General features: G+C 37.6%; 1 protein-coding gene and 1 long non-coding RNA gene across 3 annotated transcripts; one reads left to right on the top strand and one right to left on the bottom strand.

Annotated features, from left to right (window-relative positions):
• Window positions 1-2,624: 2,624 nt before the first annotated feature.
• Window positions 2,625-14,594, bottom strand: LOC147487619 (uncharacterized). 2 transcript variants are annotated; one of them, XM_086571046.1, is made up of 5 exons: window positions 14,397-14,594; window positions 11,842-13,579; window positions 4,251-4,657; window positions 4,095-4,155; window positions 2,625-3,603 (listed from the first exon to the last, which is right to left on the bottom strand). In XM_086571046.1, exons 2-5 carry the CDS (start codon window positions 13,456-13,458, stop codon window positions 3,118-3,120), a joined length of 2,571 nt encoding a protein of 856 aa, XP_086427172.1. In that variant the 5' UTR covers window positions 13,459-13,579; window positions 14,397-14,594; the 3' UTR covers window positions 2,625-3,117. The 2 variants fall into 2 exon arrangements, with proteins under 2 accessions (XP_086427172.1, XP_086427173.1); XM_086571047.1 differs by lacking the exon at window positions 14,397-14,594 and adding an exon at window positions 14,152-14,300.
• Window positions 14,595-14,856: 262 nt separating this feature from the next.
• On the top strand, window positions 14,857-15,540 carry LOC147487618 (uncharacterized). Its single transcript, XR_015201203.1, has 2 exons — window positions 14,857-15,228; window positions 15,355-15,540. It is a non-coding gene; the product is annotated as an uncharacterized LOC147487618 (long non-coding RNA).
• Window positions 15,541-20,497: the final 4,957 nt, after the last annotated feature.

The following is a 20,497-nucleotide window of genomic DNA, read 5'->3' as shown; positions in this document are numbered from 1 at the left end:
ATTTCTTGTTCATAAATTATGGGATTCTCTTATTGTAGCTCATTGTGAACATACAACTACTCAATGCCAATGTCACAGAAAATACAACCTCAAATAAATTAGGATATAAGACATTCAACAATAGTGTGGCATCTACAAAACTATTATCACTCATGGCAACTGAAAACAAGCATCACTATTATGAGTTTTACCAATGAACATCTATTAGATAGTTCTAGGTCTCAAAAATACTTCTTTTAGATTCATTCACAATAGCCTTGTCAAGACACCCCCCACACTTTGAAGCATTTTTGGATAGGCCCAAGACCTTTCCATACTTCGCAAATCAATGTCTTTCCAATTATCTTATGAGGTGAACTATGGTAAAACAGTGTCATGCAGATGGGTCACAACCCCAAAATTTAATGGTTACTCAACCTAATCAAACTCACATGCAAAACACATTATACCACAAACACTAAAAAAAAAACTACAACAAATATATGCTCTATTATGACAAGAACATGTGTTACTCAAGTTTATGATTATGGATCATATTAAACATTCTCATATTATGTTCACAAAAGAAAGGAAATTCACAAAAGATTCTAGTGAATCTTAAGGAATGGAAGAATTAGATGAAAATGTTTTCTCCAAGATAATGTTATTATCAATCTTCTTTTCATCGTTCAACATTCCAACTTTCATAGTGAGACAATCCACGCACTAGTTCATCTCCTTGGCTATTTATATATAGTCATAGGAGGATAATATCTAATAAGACAATCCACAAGTGTTACATCTCCTTGTCTAAAATAGTCCTAGGAAGAAATTGTCTAACAAGATAATCCACAACATTACATCTCCTTGACTAAAATAGGTTTAGAAAGATATTAATTATCTCACATATTGTTTTCCTCTCGTAGACAACGATACTCATTACATAAAATGATATGACATGGTTAAGCTTCATGCCAAAGGTAAGAATGAATTCATGCAGCCAAACATGGTTAATATTATATCATAGGTTTAGAAAAAGTAAACTTTAACTGTAACCGGCCCTCACATTAAATTGATACGAGATTAAACAAATCTAGCCACTGAATATGGAAAACAACTAAGGACTCCACCTCCTCTACTTCCATGAGTTCCTATGAGATAGAAAATTCTATCAACAAGACCTCAAATGCAACCACAACATCTAAAACGGCCTAGCTCAACCCATTAATATATTCAACTAGTAAAGATTTACAAATAAACTGTCTTAAGTTCAACGTGAATCTGAGATGATTAATACCCAAAGCTAGCATGATACATAACCTTAACATATACTATATTGGATATAAGCTACAAGTTACTTCAACTAACATGTATTCTCACAACATTATAATTATAATCATCGTCTAACAGCACATACACTCAATAGACAAGGCAAGTAAATTATGCATTAAATATATTATAATTACTAACCAAGATTTGAGTATGATTGATATTAACTATCTTAATGTCTCTATTAGACCATCTACATATACATCTTCATATGTGCACAAATCTCCCTCATATTATATTTAATTATCTACCTAAAATATGGAGGTTGATCTAACCATACTAAAGTATATTTAACCATTTGCCAAAAAACATCCTGCGTGGTACAATACTTGAATTGTTAGGTGTGTCTGTCAAATCCCAATTCAAACACTTGCTAGTTGTGCAGCAAATCCAACCAGCACATCAGCACCATAGTTGGCTTCTCTGTATACCCACCTGACCTCCACATTCATGTGTTCCATTAATTCTCATATATCAAGTACTATCTATTATAATAAGAGTTAAATAATCGAATAGAACAAAAGGACAGAGAAAGAATTGACTGTCAAGGCGTGTGAAAACACTGTCCTTAAGAAGATATTTCACTTATCTCAGATGGTGTAAAAGGCTTCACAGGCATCTCTACTCACAGGATTCAATAACATAAGTAGACCTAAGATACAGTTCAATAATAGGCTACTCTCTATAACAACAACACAACTCTCTCTTTGGCGGCTGGAGGAAGAAGAGAAAAAAAAAGTTTTTGGGTTTCTTAATGGATTGTCTTTGGTTGATTACTACAAGCTTTTATACAAGGTTCAAGTTACTCACAAAGAGTTAACTAACCAATGTGGGACTAAAACAATAATATGGACTACAAAACTGGTTTCCAAGAGTTTACCGACCAATGTAAGACTATCACACAAAATACAAAGAGAGAAAAAACACACTTGTTCATCTTCTCAACCAAGCTCACATAAATAATTTGAAATACCAAAAGGAGAATTCCAACAATCCCCACTATTTCAAAATACTTATACTATCTCTTTCATCCACCATCATACATAAGTTACATTCAGGAAGAAGAACATTCAGTCCCCATTCATTTAGCAGATTGGCAGTAGGAACTTTATCCATAGCCACTTGCCATTGGAAGAATTTGAAGTTTGTGCTCCATAGTTGAAGTAAGAGTTGTTCTCTGTGCATATCGGGGACACACCATTGAAGCACTTTTCACATTATACAACCCACTTTTTTGACGACAAGTAAAAAGAGTTTTCTTTCGGATTTGTCGATAACGGCATGGAAACGATTCTTTGCATAAGGTTCTGGCCATCTACTATAAATTAATTCCATGTTTCATTGCCGCATTTAAAAATATATCATTCTAATATATTCACCAATATCCAATAACATCATAAACAAAAACAAAAAGTCAATGTAATATTTATGTAGCATCTCTTCGAATCTTTCATTTGTTACTTCATGGTCGATTTCATTAACAGATGCTTCTTTTCAAAATACGGGTTTCCACAAAATTACCTTTTGCCAATTACTTTAAAGGATTTCACCATTTCCATTGGCTTATATAGCCGAACCAAATCTAATACCTTTCTCTCAACCTGTCATAATGTACCCAATATACATTTCTTGGCAGCTTTTGCCCATTCTTCAAGTAAATCATGAACCTCGCTGCTTCATCGTGGACTCGTGGTCACCTTTATCGCTCTTCATCTCAGGTGCTAATCATATCATAATATATTAACCCGTCATCTACTTTTTGAGCATAAAGTTTATGTATAAAAAGCTTCCTTGAAAAGATTTTAACCATCAACCAACAAAATCGTGAATCATATGACCACCATAATGCCTACTTAGCTGATGCTCCCGCTGTTGCTGTTGCTGTTGCTGTTGCTGTTGTTGGTCAGTGCTGTGCCTGAGTCCTAATGTAAGGGATACAGCTCCAAGACCACTGTGGTGGTATGGGAGAAAACCCATTAATCCCCCATCAACCCCTGTGGTGTGACATTCAATTCTAGATCGCTTCTCCTTTGACCATTCTTCCAAATTCATTCCATCTTCAGAATGTACATCATTGGCTGATGAACATCGCGGTTGCTTATCAGACATTTGATCTATCTTCTGCCTACTAGAGGAACAATCATTCATATTACCAACAATGTCAGTGTCCAGCTTCTGATTATTCCTCATAGAATTTAGTTCCATTTCTGTAGACCCATTGGTTTCAAGCATGTGCATCTCCTCAACCATGGGCTTCCAGACTCGCACACGCGCATTGATAAACCAGTTAGAGACCTGTGCAGGTAACACCCAGTTATGATATATGGAATCCCATAATTTCAACGGCCCATATAGTGCATTCAATACAGGTTATTCATCACTTATCGGCAATACGCAGAGTCAGAAGAAGACATTAATATAACTCTTCACATGCTGTTACAAGCCTTATCAAAGTTACTCATGATAAGGCTTGTAAAAGCATGTGTGCCACTTTGTGGTATATTATGTGGGCGGACTTCAGGGTATCTCCAAAGTTCTGAACCAGCACTTTTTAACCAAAATAACCAACCCCAAGGCGTGCCACATCAAAAGCATAAGGCAAACTGGATCTAACACCATGGTCCCAAATGGTTTCACATGATCCTAAATGCTACCCAACCCCACAAAAAAGAGTTAATGGAAAAAGAATTAATGGTGACAATCCGAGCTACAAAGCACATGAAGGCAATGAGAAAGTTTACTTATTGCTTTCAAAACCATTTGCAGGTTAAAAGCTTGGGATTTACCTGGTTTCGAGATAAACCTGTTTGACTAGCTAGCATATGCTTATCAGTGTCTGTTGGATACCTGAGAACAAAACACTACAAAGTTAACATGAATAAATAGAGCAGATTCTCTCTCTCTTTGTGTGTGTGTGTTAGAGAGAGAGAGAGAGAGCTTACGGGTGAAGGAAATGTTCAAACAACCAGGCTCTGAGAACAGTAACTGCACGTTCTGGAAGGCCTCTCTGGGGTCTCCAGATGGGCTGTTGTGGCTCCAGGAAGCTTAGACTGTCATTTCCTCCAGCCTTTTGTTTCTGAAGATTCTGATTAATGCACCTGAACCTTGAAAAGTCCATGTCACCTTTACTACTATTTGCAGAGCTGGGTGACAATAAATCCTCTCCCAAGGCCTTGCTTATGTTCCTGAGCTGGTCTGAAATGGCATTCTTCAAGGTTCGGAAGTGCCTTGAGACCGTCTTCAAAGCCAAGGAGGTGTAAGGTGTGGCTGAACTAAGCCCTACTACTGATTCAAAGGATGACACTGCCATTTGCATCTGCTGATGGTATAGTTTGTATCTTCTGCAAACCTTTTATGCAAAGATGGCGAGTAATAACATATTGATCAGATTCAGAAGATTAAAACACGTGTGGGATGCTACAAATTCGCACATGAAATGTTAAAACGCATGCATCAGCAGAAAGCTTTAACCACAAAACCAGTTGGATAATAAGAGTTCAAATTGCCTTCATGAACAAGTCTGTATAAAGCAATTAAATAGAATAATTAGTACTATAAATGCAAATGGAAGAAAGGTAAAAGAAATTGCAAAGTCAGTTTTACCATAATTGAGTTCTACTCCAAGTTTAGTACCTAATCATACAAAACTCATATTAGCTGGTTAAATAATAAAATGGTCCAGGCCACTTGAGATGTAAATGGAAAGATTGCAACACCTTAAAAGTTGGCTGAACATTTCAACCTCAAGAGGGGCCGACTGCAAGTATTGGTTATAAGATTTGTCTGGAATAGCAATTAAAAGGTAGCGGTGGGAACCTTCAGCTGAAATTTCCTTGGCTGCTGATAAGCTTATCTATGCTTTAGTCAAATATCCCAGATAGAGGTGCAGAAGCAAGTAGGGACAAATGCATTGACAACTTTTTTAAGGCAAGTCATAAAGATTTTGTAAAATACACAGTTCAATTTTCTTGCAACAACATAATAAAACCACGTAAAATAGCCTCAAACCATAATTTCAAAAGAACATTTTTTAATATATCCGGCATTCCATTGCATGGAAATCAACGGATACTCTTTCACTTCTAGATAGTTGAAGAATGTAAACTTTTATTTGTAAGTTGCAACGCTTGCTATCTATAAAAGTTACACTTTAGCAAAACATGTAAACAACTTGAGCCCTCAGCGAAGTCCTAATGCCCACCCTCTGAGAATAAACTCACGTTGTCTGTTATTTTAGAAACATTTACTTAAATGCAATGACAAGGTATTGAAAGCAGAATGAAACCTTCTTGTGTCTTTGACATAAAAAGATTATGATGCAGGAGGATCTGAGTCAGATGATGCTGAGTTGACAGATTGCACGTTAATGGCACTGAAGTATCATGAGTTGGCGGATCAACGCAAAGATGGTAAGTAATCGTGATCTTTTCCTAATTGGAATAAGTGTTTTGGTATTTTGGCCATAACTTTGGCTACAGTTGTCAGAATCAGGCATGTGACCCAATTCGGAAAGATCTCGGTGGCGCACACGCTGTCACCACTGAGCTACGTTCTGTGGTAGCCGTTTTCGATGTCAAAATCTACTGTTTTCCCTTCCAAATTCATTGTTTTAGATTTTCTTTCTTTTTTACCGTTTCGGAAATAAATCTGAGTTCGATTTGGGCTAGATTTTTGGTAGATTGCTTCTGTTATTATCTAGTTAAGTTTAGTAGGAATAATATTTGGATTTAGAAGGTTTTACAGCTATAAAGTCCGACTTGTGGGCTAATATTAGATTATTCTTGATTTTATTAAACTTTATAGACATTAGAGACATTTTTCTGTGTTTAGGGTAAATCTAGTGTTCTTCTCTGTTATTTCTCTGTTATTACTATCTACAAGATAATCGCTATTCTATTTGGCTTCAATTGGTATCAGACGCTTTTTTCATCTTCTTAAGGTTAGATTTCATCAGTTTCAATGGCTGTTGGTCGTGGTCGTCGTGGGCAAGTTCCAAACGAGGAAGTCTAACGCCGTGATTGTAACATTCAAGACATCATGATTGAAGATTTGCAGAGGCAAGTTACTGAGTTAACCCAGCGTCTAAGGGCGCAGGATATTGGTGATCGTGAGATCAAAGATCACGATTTCGATTCCGATTCCAGTTTTGAAAACCCATATCACAATGAGGCTCGCTTCCGAGTTGACCATAGTAGGGATTTCATAATAGATCTGCCTGAGTTTTCGAGTACATTAGCTGCCGAAGGATTCATCGATTGGTTGAATGAACTAGAGCGTATCTTTGAATCTTTGATTATAAGGAAGTTCCAAATCGTTTCAAAGTGAAATTGGTCGCCATCAAACTCAAGGGCAGAGCATCTGCGTGGTGGGAACAGTTAAAGCGGTCACGACACTAATTGGGCGAAGATGAAGAGTATGCAGGGTCACTTTCTTCCTTTTGGCTACACTCAAACCTTGTTCCAACGACTTCATTTGTTGAGGCAAGGCGCAAGTTCGGTTGATGAATATACAGAGGAATTCTATCAATTGATTGCCCGTAATGATTTATCTGACGCAGACGAACAGACTGTGGCACATTATTTGGGGGGATTACGCCAAACCCTACAGGATGTCCTCAGCCTTCACTCCATGTGGACCGTTTTTTAGGCATACCAGCGTGCACTTGTTGTAGAGAAACAACATAACAGGCGACCACCATTCCGAGGGGAGCCAAGCAATCGACCAATTCGCCCTCAAGAACCTGGTCCATCCCAGCAGCCACCGACAGGCAATCCTAGTTCTACTATTCGGTGTTTCAGATGTGGTGAACAGGGTCATGAATCGAATGCTTGTTGGAAACCTCCTAGTTTTCAAAAGGGTAAAAATCTATTAATTGAGGAAGACATAGCAGACGACACCAAGGAGATGAGAGAGCCTGAGTATGACAATGATGAAGACGATGTGTTGTATGGAGATGGCTGTGAGAATCTGGTCGTTCATAAAAGTTTACTAACCCCCAAGAGTGAATCAGGAGATGATTGGTTGAGAACCAATATTTTCCACACAACCTGCACAGTTGCCAATAAAATCTGCAAAATGATCATTGACAGTGGTAGTTGTGAGAATGTAGTGTCTGAAGAAACTGTCCAGAAATTACAATTGAAGACGGATCGTCATCCCCAGCCATACAAATTGTCATGGTTGAGTAAATGCACTGAGGTAACAGTAGATAGGCGTTGTCTAATTTCTTTTTCGATTGGCAAGAAATATTTTGATAATGCTTAGTGTGATGTTGTAGCTATGGATGCATGTCATGTATTTTTAGGAGACCTTGGCAGTATGATCGCAGTGTTGTTCATGATGGGTGGAAAAATACATATTCCCTCAGCATGAAAGGGAAGAAAATTGTGTTGGCACCTCATCGGGAAGGACCCATTCCTGCCCCGTTAGCCTATAGTACTACATTACTTTCTATGTCCCGGTTTTTAGTTGAGATTAAACGTGGAGGTGTAATCTATGCTCTAATGTCTTGTGGAACTAGTGCAGCTAGCAATGTGAATTCGATTTACCAACAGAAGTGCAACAGCTACTAGCCGAGTTTTCTGACATGATGCCAGAAGACCTTCCCACTAGGCTACCACCTATGTGGGATATTCAGCATCAGATCAACCTTGTTCCTGGCTCGAGTCTGCCTAATCGACCGGCGTATCGCCTTAGTCCTAACGACACTGAAGAGTTGCAATGACAGGTGGTAGAGCTGTTAGAACGAGGTTTCATTCGTGAGAGTATGAGCCCATGTGCAGTCCCTGCCCTGCTAGTACCGAAGAAAGATGGTTCTTGGCGTATGTGTGTTGATCGTAGAGCAATCAACAGGATCACAATGAAATACAAGTTCCCAATTCCCCGCCTAGATGATTTGTTAGATCAGTTGTCCGGTGTTAAGGTCTTCTCAAAACTTGACCTTAAAAATGGATACTTCCAAGTTCGAATCAGACCTGGAGATGAGTGGAAGACAACATTTAAGATGCACCATGGGTTGTATGAGTGGATGGTAATGCCTTTAGGGCTGTCCAATGCGCCCAACACATTTATGTGGTTTATGCATCAAGTTTTACGACCTTTCATGGGGAAATTCGTTGTAGTCTACTATGACAATATTCTCATTTATAGCCCGACATGGGCATCACACTTTGATCACCTCCGTACTGTTTTTGATATGCTGAGAACGCAATGCCTGTTCGCCAATCCGAATAAGTGTTCTTTCTTCACTACTTCTGTAACCTTCCTTGGTTTTATTGTGTCAACTGATAGTGTTCATGCAGATCAGTCAAAAATAGACGCGATCTTAGAGTGGCCCACGCCAAAGACCTTGCATGATATGCGAAGTTTCCATGGATTGGCATCTTTCTACCGTCGGTTCATCCAAAATTTCAGCTCTTTGATTGCTCCTATCACATAGTGCCTCAAGGGTCGTGATTTCAAGTGGTCTGAGGATGCTGAGATGAGTTTTCAACTGGTCAAGCGAAAGATGACAGAGGCACCAATGTTGGCACTTCCCGATTTTGAAAAAATGTTTGAGATGAATTGTGATGCGTCTGGAATTGGCATTGGTAGTGTTTTGAGTCAGGAAGGGCAACTCATAGCTTTTTTCAGTGAGAAGCTATCAGGATCAAAGAAAAATTACTCCACCTATGATCTGGAATTCTATGCCATAATTCAGTCCCTGAAGCATTGGCGACACTACCAAATACAGAGGGAGTTCATTCTTCTCACTGACCATGAGGCCCTGAAGTATATAAATGGCCAGTACAACTTGAATCAACGGCATGCTAAGTGGGTGGCGTAAAGTTCACATTCTCACTGAGGCACCAAGCAAGCACCTTGAACAAAGTCACCAATGCCCTGAGTCGTCGTACGTCACTCCTCACCACCATGCGCACTAGCGTTGCAGGATTTGAGGCCTTCACTGATATGTATGAAGTAGATCCTTTCTTCCGGAGGATAATTCAGGAGGAAACTGACAGTCAACGTCATGATTTTATTGTGCATAATGGTTATCTGTTTTGTGGTCTACAGTTGTGCATTCCAGATTGTTCCCTAAGGCAGCAGATTATCAGTGAGCTTCATAACAAGTCACTTTGGGCGAGATAAGACATTGGCCCTGATCTCTTCTGACTTTTATTGGCCCAAACTATCTAGTGACGTGGCTCATTATGTGGATCGTTGTTATGTGTCAACAGTCCAAGGGAGTTCTCACTAATGCGGGTTTGTACACTCCTTTACCTGTTCCTGAAACCCCATGGCTCGATGTCAGTATGGACTTTGTGTTGGGTTTACCCCGTACCCAACAGTCTTCAGATTCTATTTTAGTTGTGGTTGACAGATTCTCCAAGATGGCCCATTTTGTACCTTGCAAGAAGACAATGGATGTTGGCCGGATCGCTCATCTTTACTTTAAGGAGATTGTGCGTTTACATGGTGTTCCTCGATCAATTACTTCTGATCGTGACACCAAGTTCATAAGTCATTTGTGGAGAAGTCTATGGAGTAAACTGGGTACCCAGTTGAATTTCAGCACCCACAAACGGACGGTCAGACTGAGGTGGTGAACCGAAGTTTGGGCAACCTTTTAAGGTGCTTGGCAGGAACTAAACCGAAGCAGTGGGATCTGGCGTTACTGCAAGCTGAATTTACTTATAACAGATCGAAGAACAGAACCACAGGACTGAATCCATTTGAGATTGTCGTTGGTCAGAACCCATCTGAGGTGCTGGACTTAGCAGCCCCTATTCCACGTATAGGTCGTTTGAATTTTGAATCCTAAGGCAGATGAAATGGCAGAACATCTTCGGGGTATCCATGAGCAGGTGAAACTGACCATTCATGAGAACAATGTCAAGTACAAGCTTCGAGTCAACAGTCATCGTCGTCAGGTACTCTTTGATGTTGTTGATTTTGTTTGGGCGGTATTAACTCATGACCGTTTTCCTGTTGGAGAGTATAATAAGCTTAAAGAGAGGAAGATTGGACCCTGTGAGGTACTACAGAAGATCAATGATAACACATACCGGTTGTGCCTACCCAGTCATATGTCATTTTTGGTAGATTACTTCTGTTATTATCTAGTTAAGTTTAATAATTATCTAGTTAAGTTTAGTAGGAATAATATTCAGATTTAAAAGGTTTTACAGCTATAAAATCCAGCTTGTGGGCTAATATTAGATTATTCTTGATTTTATTAAACTTTACAGACATTAAACGTTTTTCTCTGTGTTTAGGGCAAATCTCTTGTGTTCTCTATTATTTCTCTGTTATTACTAGTCTACAGAATAATCGCTATTCTGTTTGGCTTCAGATTATAAACAAGGTTATTATTCCCTTGCGCTAGTGAGTCTCTTTACGTTATTTTATGTTCGTTCCAAAAGAAAGTAACGAACATGTTATGGTAGAAGTTCTGCAGGAATATAAAGGTGAAGATCTCCCAAAAGAAACCCAAGATGATGACGGTGTTAAAAATCCCCAGAACTAGGATTGAACATTGTATCCATGCTTGATTGCTGAAGGACAATGATACTGCACTGACCACAATCCATCAGAATTCTCCTACGGTAAAATTACTAAGGGCCTTGACAAGGACAATAATTGTAATGGAGATATTGAGAATCCACTTATGCAGGGAGATCATAAGATGAATGTCTCAGGGAGATCAACTGATGTCGAGGTTGTCTACTATGTGATAGTATAAAAAGCTACCGAAAGAAACTTCAACTATAAATATGATGATCTCACAAGAGGTTGTTACGACAAATACGATATCTCATACAACGTATTGGGTTGGGAATTAGATGTAACCATGGAAATTTTTCTCATGTGTATGTGTTGTGCAAATAGTATATTCTCTTAAAAAGGCCAAAACAAAAGGGGGGCGGAAGAAATATATGGAAGTGATGAGTATGCGGCTTATAAAGAATTGCCCATCTGAGCTGAGCTTTCTCTATTTTGTTTCTTTTTCACGCAATGAAGCTAGCATGTTGGAAATGCACAATGATATTTCCAATACTTCACAGGAAAAACGGTAGCTCTTTAATCCTTGGAAGTTTCATTTAATGGTAACAGTAGCGTAACACTAAAAATCACCTAAATCATATCTACTAGTTTCAGCTTACACTCGTATTCCTTACTACGAAGGAAGGTCACATTTCTAAGAGATAACATGACTCGCAACAAGCTGAAAACATAGAACCGCATTAAAAGTATTTAGTAATCAAGAATGCACTAGTCTAGCAAAAAGAAATTATATACAACTTAATTAGTAAGAAGTAGAATAATTGGAACTAATGTAATGTAAAAGAAACAACCCAATAGTCAAACAAAAGAATAAAAGATGTGGACAGCAACACACACACAGGTCAAGCAATTAAGTGAGTTAGAAAGCATTGAGGAAATCAGGTATAAATAAGGAACACTGAGAAATATATTACTAATTATAATAACCAACAATAAATTATGAATGGACTAGCAAACTCTTTAGCAGATGAAATTGTACAAAATTACCTCTTCTTGCATGAACAACAACTTTGCCTTCTTTTGCTGGATTCTGGGACGATGAGGTTGAGAAGATCCAGTTCCTGATCCACCCTCACCTACAGCTTCGTTAGAGCTGTTAAATGAAGTAGATGAGAAACCTGAAGTGCCACCCTTACCACATGCATCATCTTCAAGATTAATGGCATTAGATGAAATACTCATTTCCCTAGAGCCGGTCTCAGATAACTCAGACATTTTTTTATGCTTGGAACCATTTACAAGACAAATTTCATCTAAAAGCTGCTGAGCAGGCTTCAAGAATTTTGAATTCTTCAAAATGGTTGCATACCCAGTAAAAGGACCAAGAGGACCAATGTTTCGGCGAGTGTAGGCAGAAGAAGCCACACCCCCTTGAACCGAATTTCCTTCTCCATTACAAATAACTGAAGCTTTTGAATATGAGTACAACTGTCCAGAGTTATTAGACTTTGAATCTTGAAGCCCATTGAAAATGACACCACTCCTAGAGAGTAAATTTTCAGACTCAAAATTTTCTCCAAAATGAGCGACAGTGACTGTTGGAGATGGATGTGAAGAAAGTGATAGTGATAAACCCCTTGAAGAAGGATCACCCACAAAATTATCCCCATCCAATCTACTCTTGTTTGTCCCCATTCCCAGTTTACCACTTCCTCCTTCCACCGACCTATACATCGAGCGATCTGGATCACACAGTCGTGAAGCATGGACAACATTTTCATAAGTTGGACGTATATCCGAATCACTTTCACCATCAAGCCATGAAGAATTACCAGCTCCTCTCATGTTCTGCTGAACAAGACGAGCCATTTCACACCCTTGACTTCCCAAGTTTCTAGGATTATCTGTTTGAAGGGCATTGTGTAACGTAGAATTGAAGTTCAAATCCCCACATTGCTTTTGATACACTTGACTGGTGGATGCACTGGCCATATTAACATCTTGGTAAGCATTGCAACCAGACTTCATATAATTTGACGATGAAGAAAGATTGGGTTCTTTCATAGTAGAAGGCAAGCACTCACCAACTAACAGAGGGTTTTGGCTACATGCATTTTCACCTGCTTGACTAACATAATTAACAATCCAGTCGCTACTTTGTTGTGCCGGCCCAACGCCTTTCCAGTAACCAGTATAGTGTGGAACTCTAGCCGAAGGTGCTAAGCGAGATGAAACTACATGAGATGAACTACCAAGTGAAGCATCGTCGAGCCCAACGAGCCTACCAGATTGATGATCACCACCTGTCTCTTGGGAACAAACACTATCCTTAAAACGAGCGTACAAAGGGTGTCGTGGCATTGGAAAATTAAGCATTTCTGAGGAAAACATCGCCGTGTCATACACTAAATCAGAGTTTCTTTCCCCAGTGAGAGTTGCGGGATCAGCGTTAACTCTACAATGATTGGGGAATTGTAACAAATGATTGTGAATATCTTGTAAATGGTCGGTTGTCGATACAATTTGTTGATTATTTCTTAACTTATCACGGCGTCTTTGTTGCGCTACATGTGATTCAGGCCTGAAGATGTTTATATCCTCCACCACTGAATTCTCAAAACTAGTTGCTGAGTTTAGATATCCCGAGTGAAACCTTTCAGACATTGGCTCTAAAAATTCTCGAAAAATTGTAGAAATCCACTGCCTCCAAATGTAATAATCTCATGCGCTGTTACCGATTAACGTACATGCCAAACCTTTAACAACAATCCTGGTAGAGATTTTCCTGCAAACACATTCAGTTGATTTGCATAAATACACTTAAATTTTTATTGGTAAACAGAAACATGTACTGCATGAAGAAGAATAAAAACAACATAATAAAGACTGAAAAAAGAGAGTAATGCCAATAGAAGGAAAGATCACACGAGTTTGTTATTCTTTATTTTTCATGTAGGTAAGAAGATCAAAGAATCTCCAGAGCGATTACATTAATGGTGTAAAAGAACTGTCTCTAGCTCTCTCTCTCTCTCTTACGTTTCTGTATTGGTTGCTTACAAGTGAACAGTAGTTCTCTCTTTTGAAGTTTCAAACCATCTACTAAACCAGCTCACTCTCATTAACTCTCTCCCAAATTTATCATACGGTTAGAAGTTCAACATTGATTGAAACTCGCTAACAAACACACATCCATACACATACACTCACATAAGAAAGAAAGTAACTTATGATCCAGTTAGAAATTTGCAAAAGTTCACTGGAAATACAACTCATCCTTTGAGATCAACCAATTAATTAACCATTTTGTAGTTTGTACAACCTTTCTTTAAGCAATTGAAAAAAGTGAAAATGACCCACCCTTCGTGTTTATATAAGATCCCGAGTATTAAAGCTCATAAAACTGGCCTGGGCCTTATACTACTAGCTAGATCTATCTTCAAAGTTTACAATATATTACAACAACAATCCAAACAACAACGAAACATGTGGTGCTACAAGAAGTTCAGGTAGTTAATAAGATCTGAAATAAGCTAGGAAAACCTAATATGGAAAACCTCGTTTAACGTACATACAACTTGTTAGTTTCATAATTATGATCATACCTGTCAATCAAAACTCCATGAAAAAACTTAAAGCAAAGATCACTCTTCAACATCAATTGTCATAGCTTCAACATCAGATGAAAGAAACGCAGTAGACAATTATCTTACACCAATAATTGTAAGTAACAAAAAATATCAAGTAGAGCTCGAAAAAGGTATATACTCGTCTAGCTTATAAGCTTTATCTTCATTTTGTTCTTTTAACGCCGTTAAAGATATATATATATATAAGGTAGCTAGAAAATAATCTCGTATAGTGAAAGCGAAACATCAACCAAGTTCTTTTCTTACACACAGACACTATCTTGTCTCTTTTTCTTTCCTACAGAAAAAAATTTGGCTCCCTTTCTCTGCTGTGACCTGTTTATAAAAGTCCAAAACATTGTTCACCACTTTAAAAAGAACAATCTTCGTTCCATTTCTACCCATTGATCAAACCTGAAAATCACAATATGCCACTGTGATTTGAAAGGTAGGAGAGGGAAGTACCGCTGGATAAAATGATGAATCAACTTTTTTCTACGTGGTCATAAACTAAACCTCAACCAGGTAATATGTTGGGCTAAAATACCCTTATGGTACGAGAATCAGGCCCACGTGGGACCAAAGAGAGTTCAGAATACCGTACGTGTCAGAACTCTATTGGCTTGAAAACTGGTCTATCAGGACATGACGTCATGAGCTGATAAGTACCTGAATTGCCGGTCTACCCGGGGCCGAATAGGTTGCTTTGGCTAGAAATTTAGAAAACACCGCCAGATCTTTTGCTTGTTTGTGCAGGGGAGTCTTTATTTTGGAGACCGAATACCAATGAAAAAGCCGGTCAGAAATAGTAAGATTTAAACTCAGTAGCTCTCACTCTGTGACAGTGGGTGTCACAAGAATGTAGATTTCAAGGTTGCTCAGTTCATTTTTATGGAATTTATATTTGTTTGGTAATAATTTGGGGGATTCTCAGGGGGAAGTGAAATGCTTACAGTTACTTGAGAGCCATCAGAAGTTGATCAGCTTTTTCTGAAAGTTGAACAGTGTCCACTGGGGAGGGTATTCAGTATTTCACGGCTTCACACTGTGTGGTGCAGGTATTATTATGTACGCTACGCTAACCCCTAACTCTCCAACTTCTTAAATTTTGTACCCTAAAGTGACGATAGTCTAGTCAAGCTAACAGTGCACCATAAATAGTACGTCAGACTATGTAATGGTTTCATTTGTGCCGCTCACGATGCTGCAATTTGGGAGCCTCTAACTCTACACCAGTTTTATCATTGTATTGCAATATTGTGCTGAAATTTTATCATATATCGATTTCTAATACCTCTAAGGTACTACACATATTTTAGCTATATATAAGATGATTTTTTCACTTCACCAGTCTAAATTCTATAGGCAAGCACCAGGGGTAGGAATTTGGCCCTAACGAACCTAACCCGGCCCTGACCGATCCGATTTTAAATCCTATAAAGCCTTCACATAGTTTAGGACAAGGCTAGCCCGGTCCTAATGCTTTCTAGGGTAGGACTAGAGTTAAAATTCTGAAATATATGTCTAACCCTACTTCAGCCCTCATTAGCCCGAGCTTAACCGAGTCCTAGTTATAGTTTTACACTTTCACTATAAATACACATATTATAATTGTTCAACTCTTTATTAAATAGTTTTAATTAAAATAACATTGTCTTTTATAATTTACCACTTACACTCTAGGATACTTCCAATAACTTGTCGTATATAACAAAAACTTGTCAACTTAGCAACTATGAAAAACAATAAACACTAGTCTAAACTGATGTAGTAAAAAGAATAAAATATATAGGTGTGACTCTAAAGCCCGACCCTAATGCCTTTAAAGATAACTTAGGATAAGATCAGGATTTGAGATTTAAACTTGTGACCCGGCCCGATCCGATTTTATACTGACTTTAGAGCTGGACCGACCCAACCTTAATATTTTAAAAGCTTTAAATGTTTAGGGCCGGACTATTCCGACCCGGCCCATTGCCCACCCCTAGCAATCACCCACAACCGGGTGGAGTTCAAGCTGCTGCAACCAGCCTAAATTCTATAGGCAAGCACCCACACCCGCGTGGATGGAATCAGAATTTTAGGTGAGGAGGGATGCTACTTTATGAAAATAAGAAATCAATTATCATAGTGGGTTTTTTTTTTTCTTAGAAAGATATGTGGGTGCTTTAGATCTGCCCCTGTATGAAATAGACGTAGCCAAACATGTGCTCCCAAAAGGGTGGAGTTGAACGGACAACCTCGAGGATGAGTTAGATCGATGCACCCTAACAAGTTCAGCTAAATGTTGACATACTGGGTCATTGTGTAATGTGGGTATTATTAGGGCTGGAAATGGAGCGGGTTCGGGTCGGATCAGACTATATCCATGCCCAGATCCATTTTTTCAATATAAAACCAGATCCCGGATCCATGACCCGAATGGATCCAAAATGGCATACCATATCCGAACCATTTATGTAAATGGGATAATCGGATCCGACCCGACCCGACCCGAATTGCGAACCACAAGTTCTCAATCACCCACGTGTCTACAAATAAGAGAGACCTATTATTATTTGGAAGATATATTAACAAAATTTTATATTTTGGATTCGGATCTAGGAGGATCCGAACCGTTTAGAGTAAAACCATATTTGAATCCGAATTAAAAATGGATAATCCATATCCGACCCATTTTCTTATTCGGACAAAACCCGCACCATTTCCAGCCCTAGGTATTATAAAGCAGTGTTTAGAAAATCGGACTGGACCGGTGGTTGAACTGGGGTCCGATCGGAACCGGTAAATTTTCGGTTCGGTTCAATTAAAATTTGAGTTTATGGTTGGACTCTCGGTCTAAGTTTAAACCGTGGTTGAACCGGTTCAACCGGTGAACCGGTTCAATTCTAAACCGGATCACCCTTATATAATTTATTATTTATTATTATTATTTTTAAATTGATAATGTGGAGAGTTGAACCTAACACCTAAACAAGAAAATCTAAACTCCAAACCAACATACTACTATGTATTTCTTGTATAAGAAATTTATTTTGATATATAATACCAATTAATATTGAATTAAAACATGTATTTATTCATTTTATTATTGTAATTATTAAAAAAATTGCTATATAAACATCAATCGGTACGACCGAATCGAACTATGATTGAACCTGGTTGAACCATTTTAACAAAAATCGTTTCGATTACCGGTTCGGTTTTCAAAACATTGTTACAAAGTACTGCAAAATATTGCAATATCTATTGAGAATCAAGGAATTGGAATGAATTTATTTATATGATTTATCCAATCCTCAAGCAATATTTTTTGCACTATATTTCGATGTGCATATATTCGAGATGTTAGGTGTCGATATCGCCATATATATCGCATCTTTATACTGCGCGGACCATACAATTCCTAGTGTGGTTCAATTCCTTCAAGTGTATACAAATTAAATTCCAGCGGTCAATTAATTTGAGCATATATTAGCCTATTAGGGTGTTTAAGAACATTATAACATTACTATGCGCCAACTATGCCATTCTTATACATACAGTACGTTCTTTAGCGGTATTTTCATGAATTCATGGCACGTTACAGTATTACACCGACCAGTCATGATCCCTGCGAGCATTATGTGGTAGATTCTACATAACAAAACTATTGCAACTACCAGTATATATATAGCCATGCATTTCATTTATGTGGTTTGAAATGGTCTCGCTATGCTATCCTACAAGGCTAACATTAGGATTCGTCCTTTTTGGAAAAGGGTGAACTCTTACTTTCTTCAATTCAGTTGGGCAAACCTAAAATCAAGTAATGGTTAGAGTATTCTCATTTGAAGGGAAATAACAACTCGTCACCCTTATAAGCCAAAAACAATTGCTCAATGCAAAGTTAACAATGAGGATAGTTTTTCACAATAAATATAACACTCGCTACTGAGATAGTTACCGATTTGTGATCTTCGGACGGAATCTTTTATTTCATCTCGCTTGTTTTTGTCGATTATTTTTTAGATGGGATATTTTATTCCGTCCTGCGAGTCTTTTTTACTTTTTTCAATTTTTGTTTTTCTTTCAGACGAGATGTTTCATTCTGTCCGATGAGTTTTTTTTCGATATTTTTTCATTTTTAATATTCAGACGGAATAAAATATTCCGTCTAAATTTTAAAGTCACATTTGCATTGGGCAACCCCTAGTAACTTCTCACCAAAAATGTAACTATGAGGGGAAATAGTCATGTATGGCGCCTATGTGAAGGCAACAAGTTGGGAATGCTCTTAGTAAAAAAGCATATGATTTTGCTAAATATGCAAATACATAAATAGATTCAACGACACATAACGATATAATAAGTTCATTCGTGGTTTTAGGACTCAGTCGGTTCACATTTGAAACAACCAGTTTGACCCAGAGTCATCGCTTCCCGAGTTATTTTTTTTATGTTTGACCGGTTCAATATAAAACCGGCTTCATCATTGGTTTGAACTACCTGGTTCAAATTAAAAACTGGTAAACTCAGGGGTCTAAACATAACTCAGTTTAAAAATCGGTTCAATTCGGTGATTTTTACTCGATCCAGTTGAGTTGACTCGACTAAAATATTAATAACTATACTTTGTACTTTATGGGTGATAATATATTCACCGTATAGACCTTATAAGCTCACCCCCAAAAATTATAAATTACCCATTTTGCCCTTCTATCACACCACCACTTCTCTTTCTGTTTTTTCTATTTCTCATCTTCAAGCCATAAAGACGTCAGTACTATCATCAACTGCACCGTGCAAAATCGGTTTGGATTGTATATTTATATTTACACATTGCTATGGAATTTAAAGTCTTAAAACCAATTATGTTATGTTAGTTCATTAAAGTTGTTAGCTCACATTAAAAAACAATAGTAGCATAAACTTTGTACGTGAAGAACTTGACCGGACAATAAAAAAAATTTGGAGCTTTTTGCTTGAAATCTACCATATTAAGTTGTATTGATGGTTATGAATTTGCATTTTCTAAGTTGTGTATGGTATTATTTAGTACATTGAAGAATTAAGAAAAAGTCATAAATCAATACGCAAAATATATTTATGCACGTTGTTTCTAAGAGGAACATATTCTTAAAACATGATATTTTATCATTTTATGTTGCATTGGCGGCGAGGTATTTACGGATAAATTTAATTGATTAGTTTCCAAGTTGTAATTGGGAGTATTGAGTTAAGGAGCGAATTAATGATCGATAATAGTGGTGGAAAAGAAATAAATCGAAGGCAAAGAAAAAGAGAAATGTAGTGGTGGACTAGCGGTTGTAGACGAGAGGGGCATAATAAGAATCTTATATTTTTTGGGGGAGCATATTAGTGCGTGGGGGTGAATATATTAGTACTCTACTTTATTAACCTCAAATCCTACCTACATTAATATCGGTTCTTCCAAGATGCTCACAATGAGCCACGTCAGCAAATTTTTTAAAATAGTCCTTACTTTAAAAATAATTACTTGCCTTCTTACTAAAATAACCCTGAATTTGGTGTCTTCTCTAATTTAATAAAAATCAAAATTGTCTTTTTACATGTGTGGAAAAAAATAAAATAAAACTACGTCCGTTATTTCCATTTCTACGCCCGTTTATTTCAATTCTAACGCATGGGCTAAAGGCTATTTTAGTAATTATCAAATAAAAAAACAAAAAAAGAACCCAACCCTTCGTCATATGTCTCTACAACGAAGGAAAGAGTTGCTTCTTACAAGAAGTCCGCTAACTTTGGATAATTTCTGGGGATTAAAAAATTTGGAGGATTGAACTGAAATTGGAGATTCATTTCCGCATGCAAACGAGTTTGATAACAATCGATTACAACATTGAAAAGTTTTTGAATCGAACAAGTAAGGATTTTCAATTTTAAACTTAGATTTCTGTTTGGTTTATGATTACCATGTTGTTGTTGCATCTTCGTTTGGTTTCTTTCTTTCTTTTTCGGTGTTTGTTTATTTACTGAAATTTGAAAATTTGCAATTCTTACCTTCACTTGAACTGTATGAGTAATCACATTGTTGAAACAAGCAGCATTACGAC

This window comes from Coptis chinensis, chromosome 7, assembly GCF_015680905.1.
Source record: "Coptis chinensis isolate HL-2020 chromosome 7, ASM1568090v1, whole genome shotgun sequence".
Lineage (NCBI taxonomy): Eukaryota > Viridiplantae > Streptophyta > Magnoliopsida > Ranunculales > Ranunculaceae > Coptis > Coptis chinensis.
Note: the sequence above shows the minus strand (reverse complement) of the source record. Positions and strands in the feature narration are given on the sequence as shown.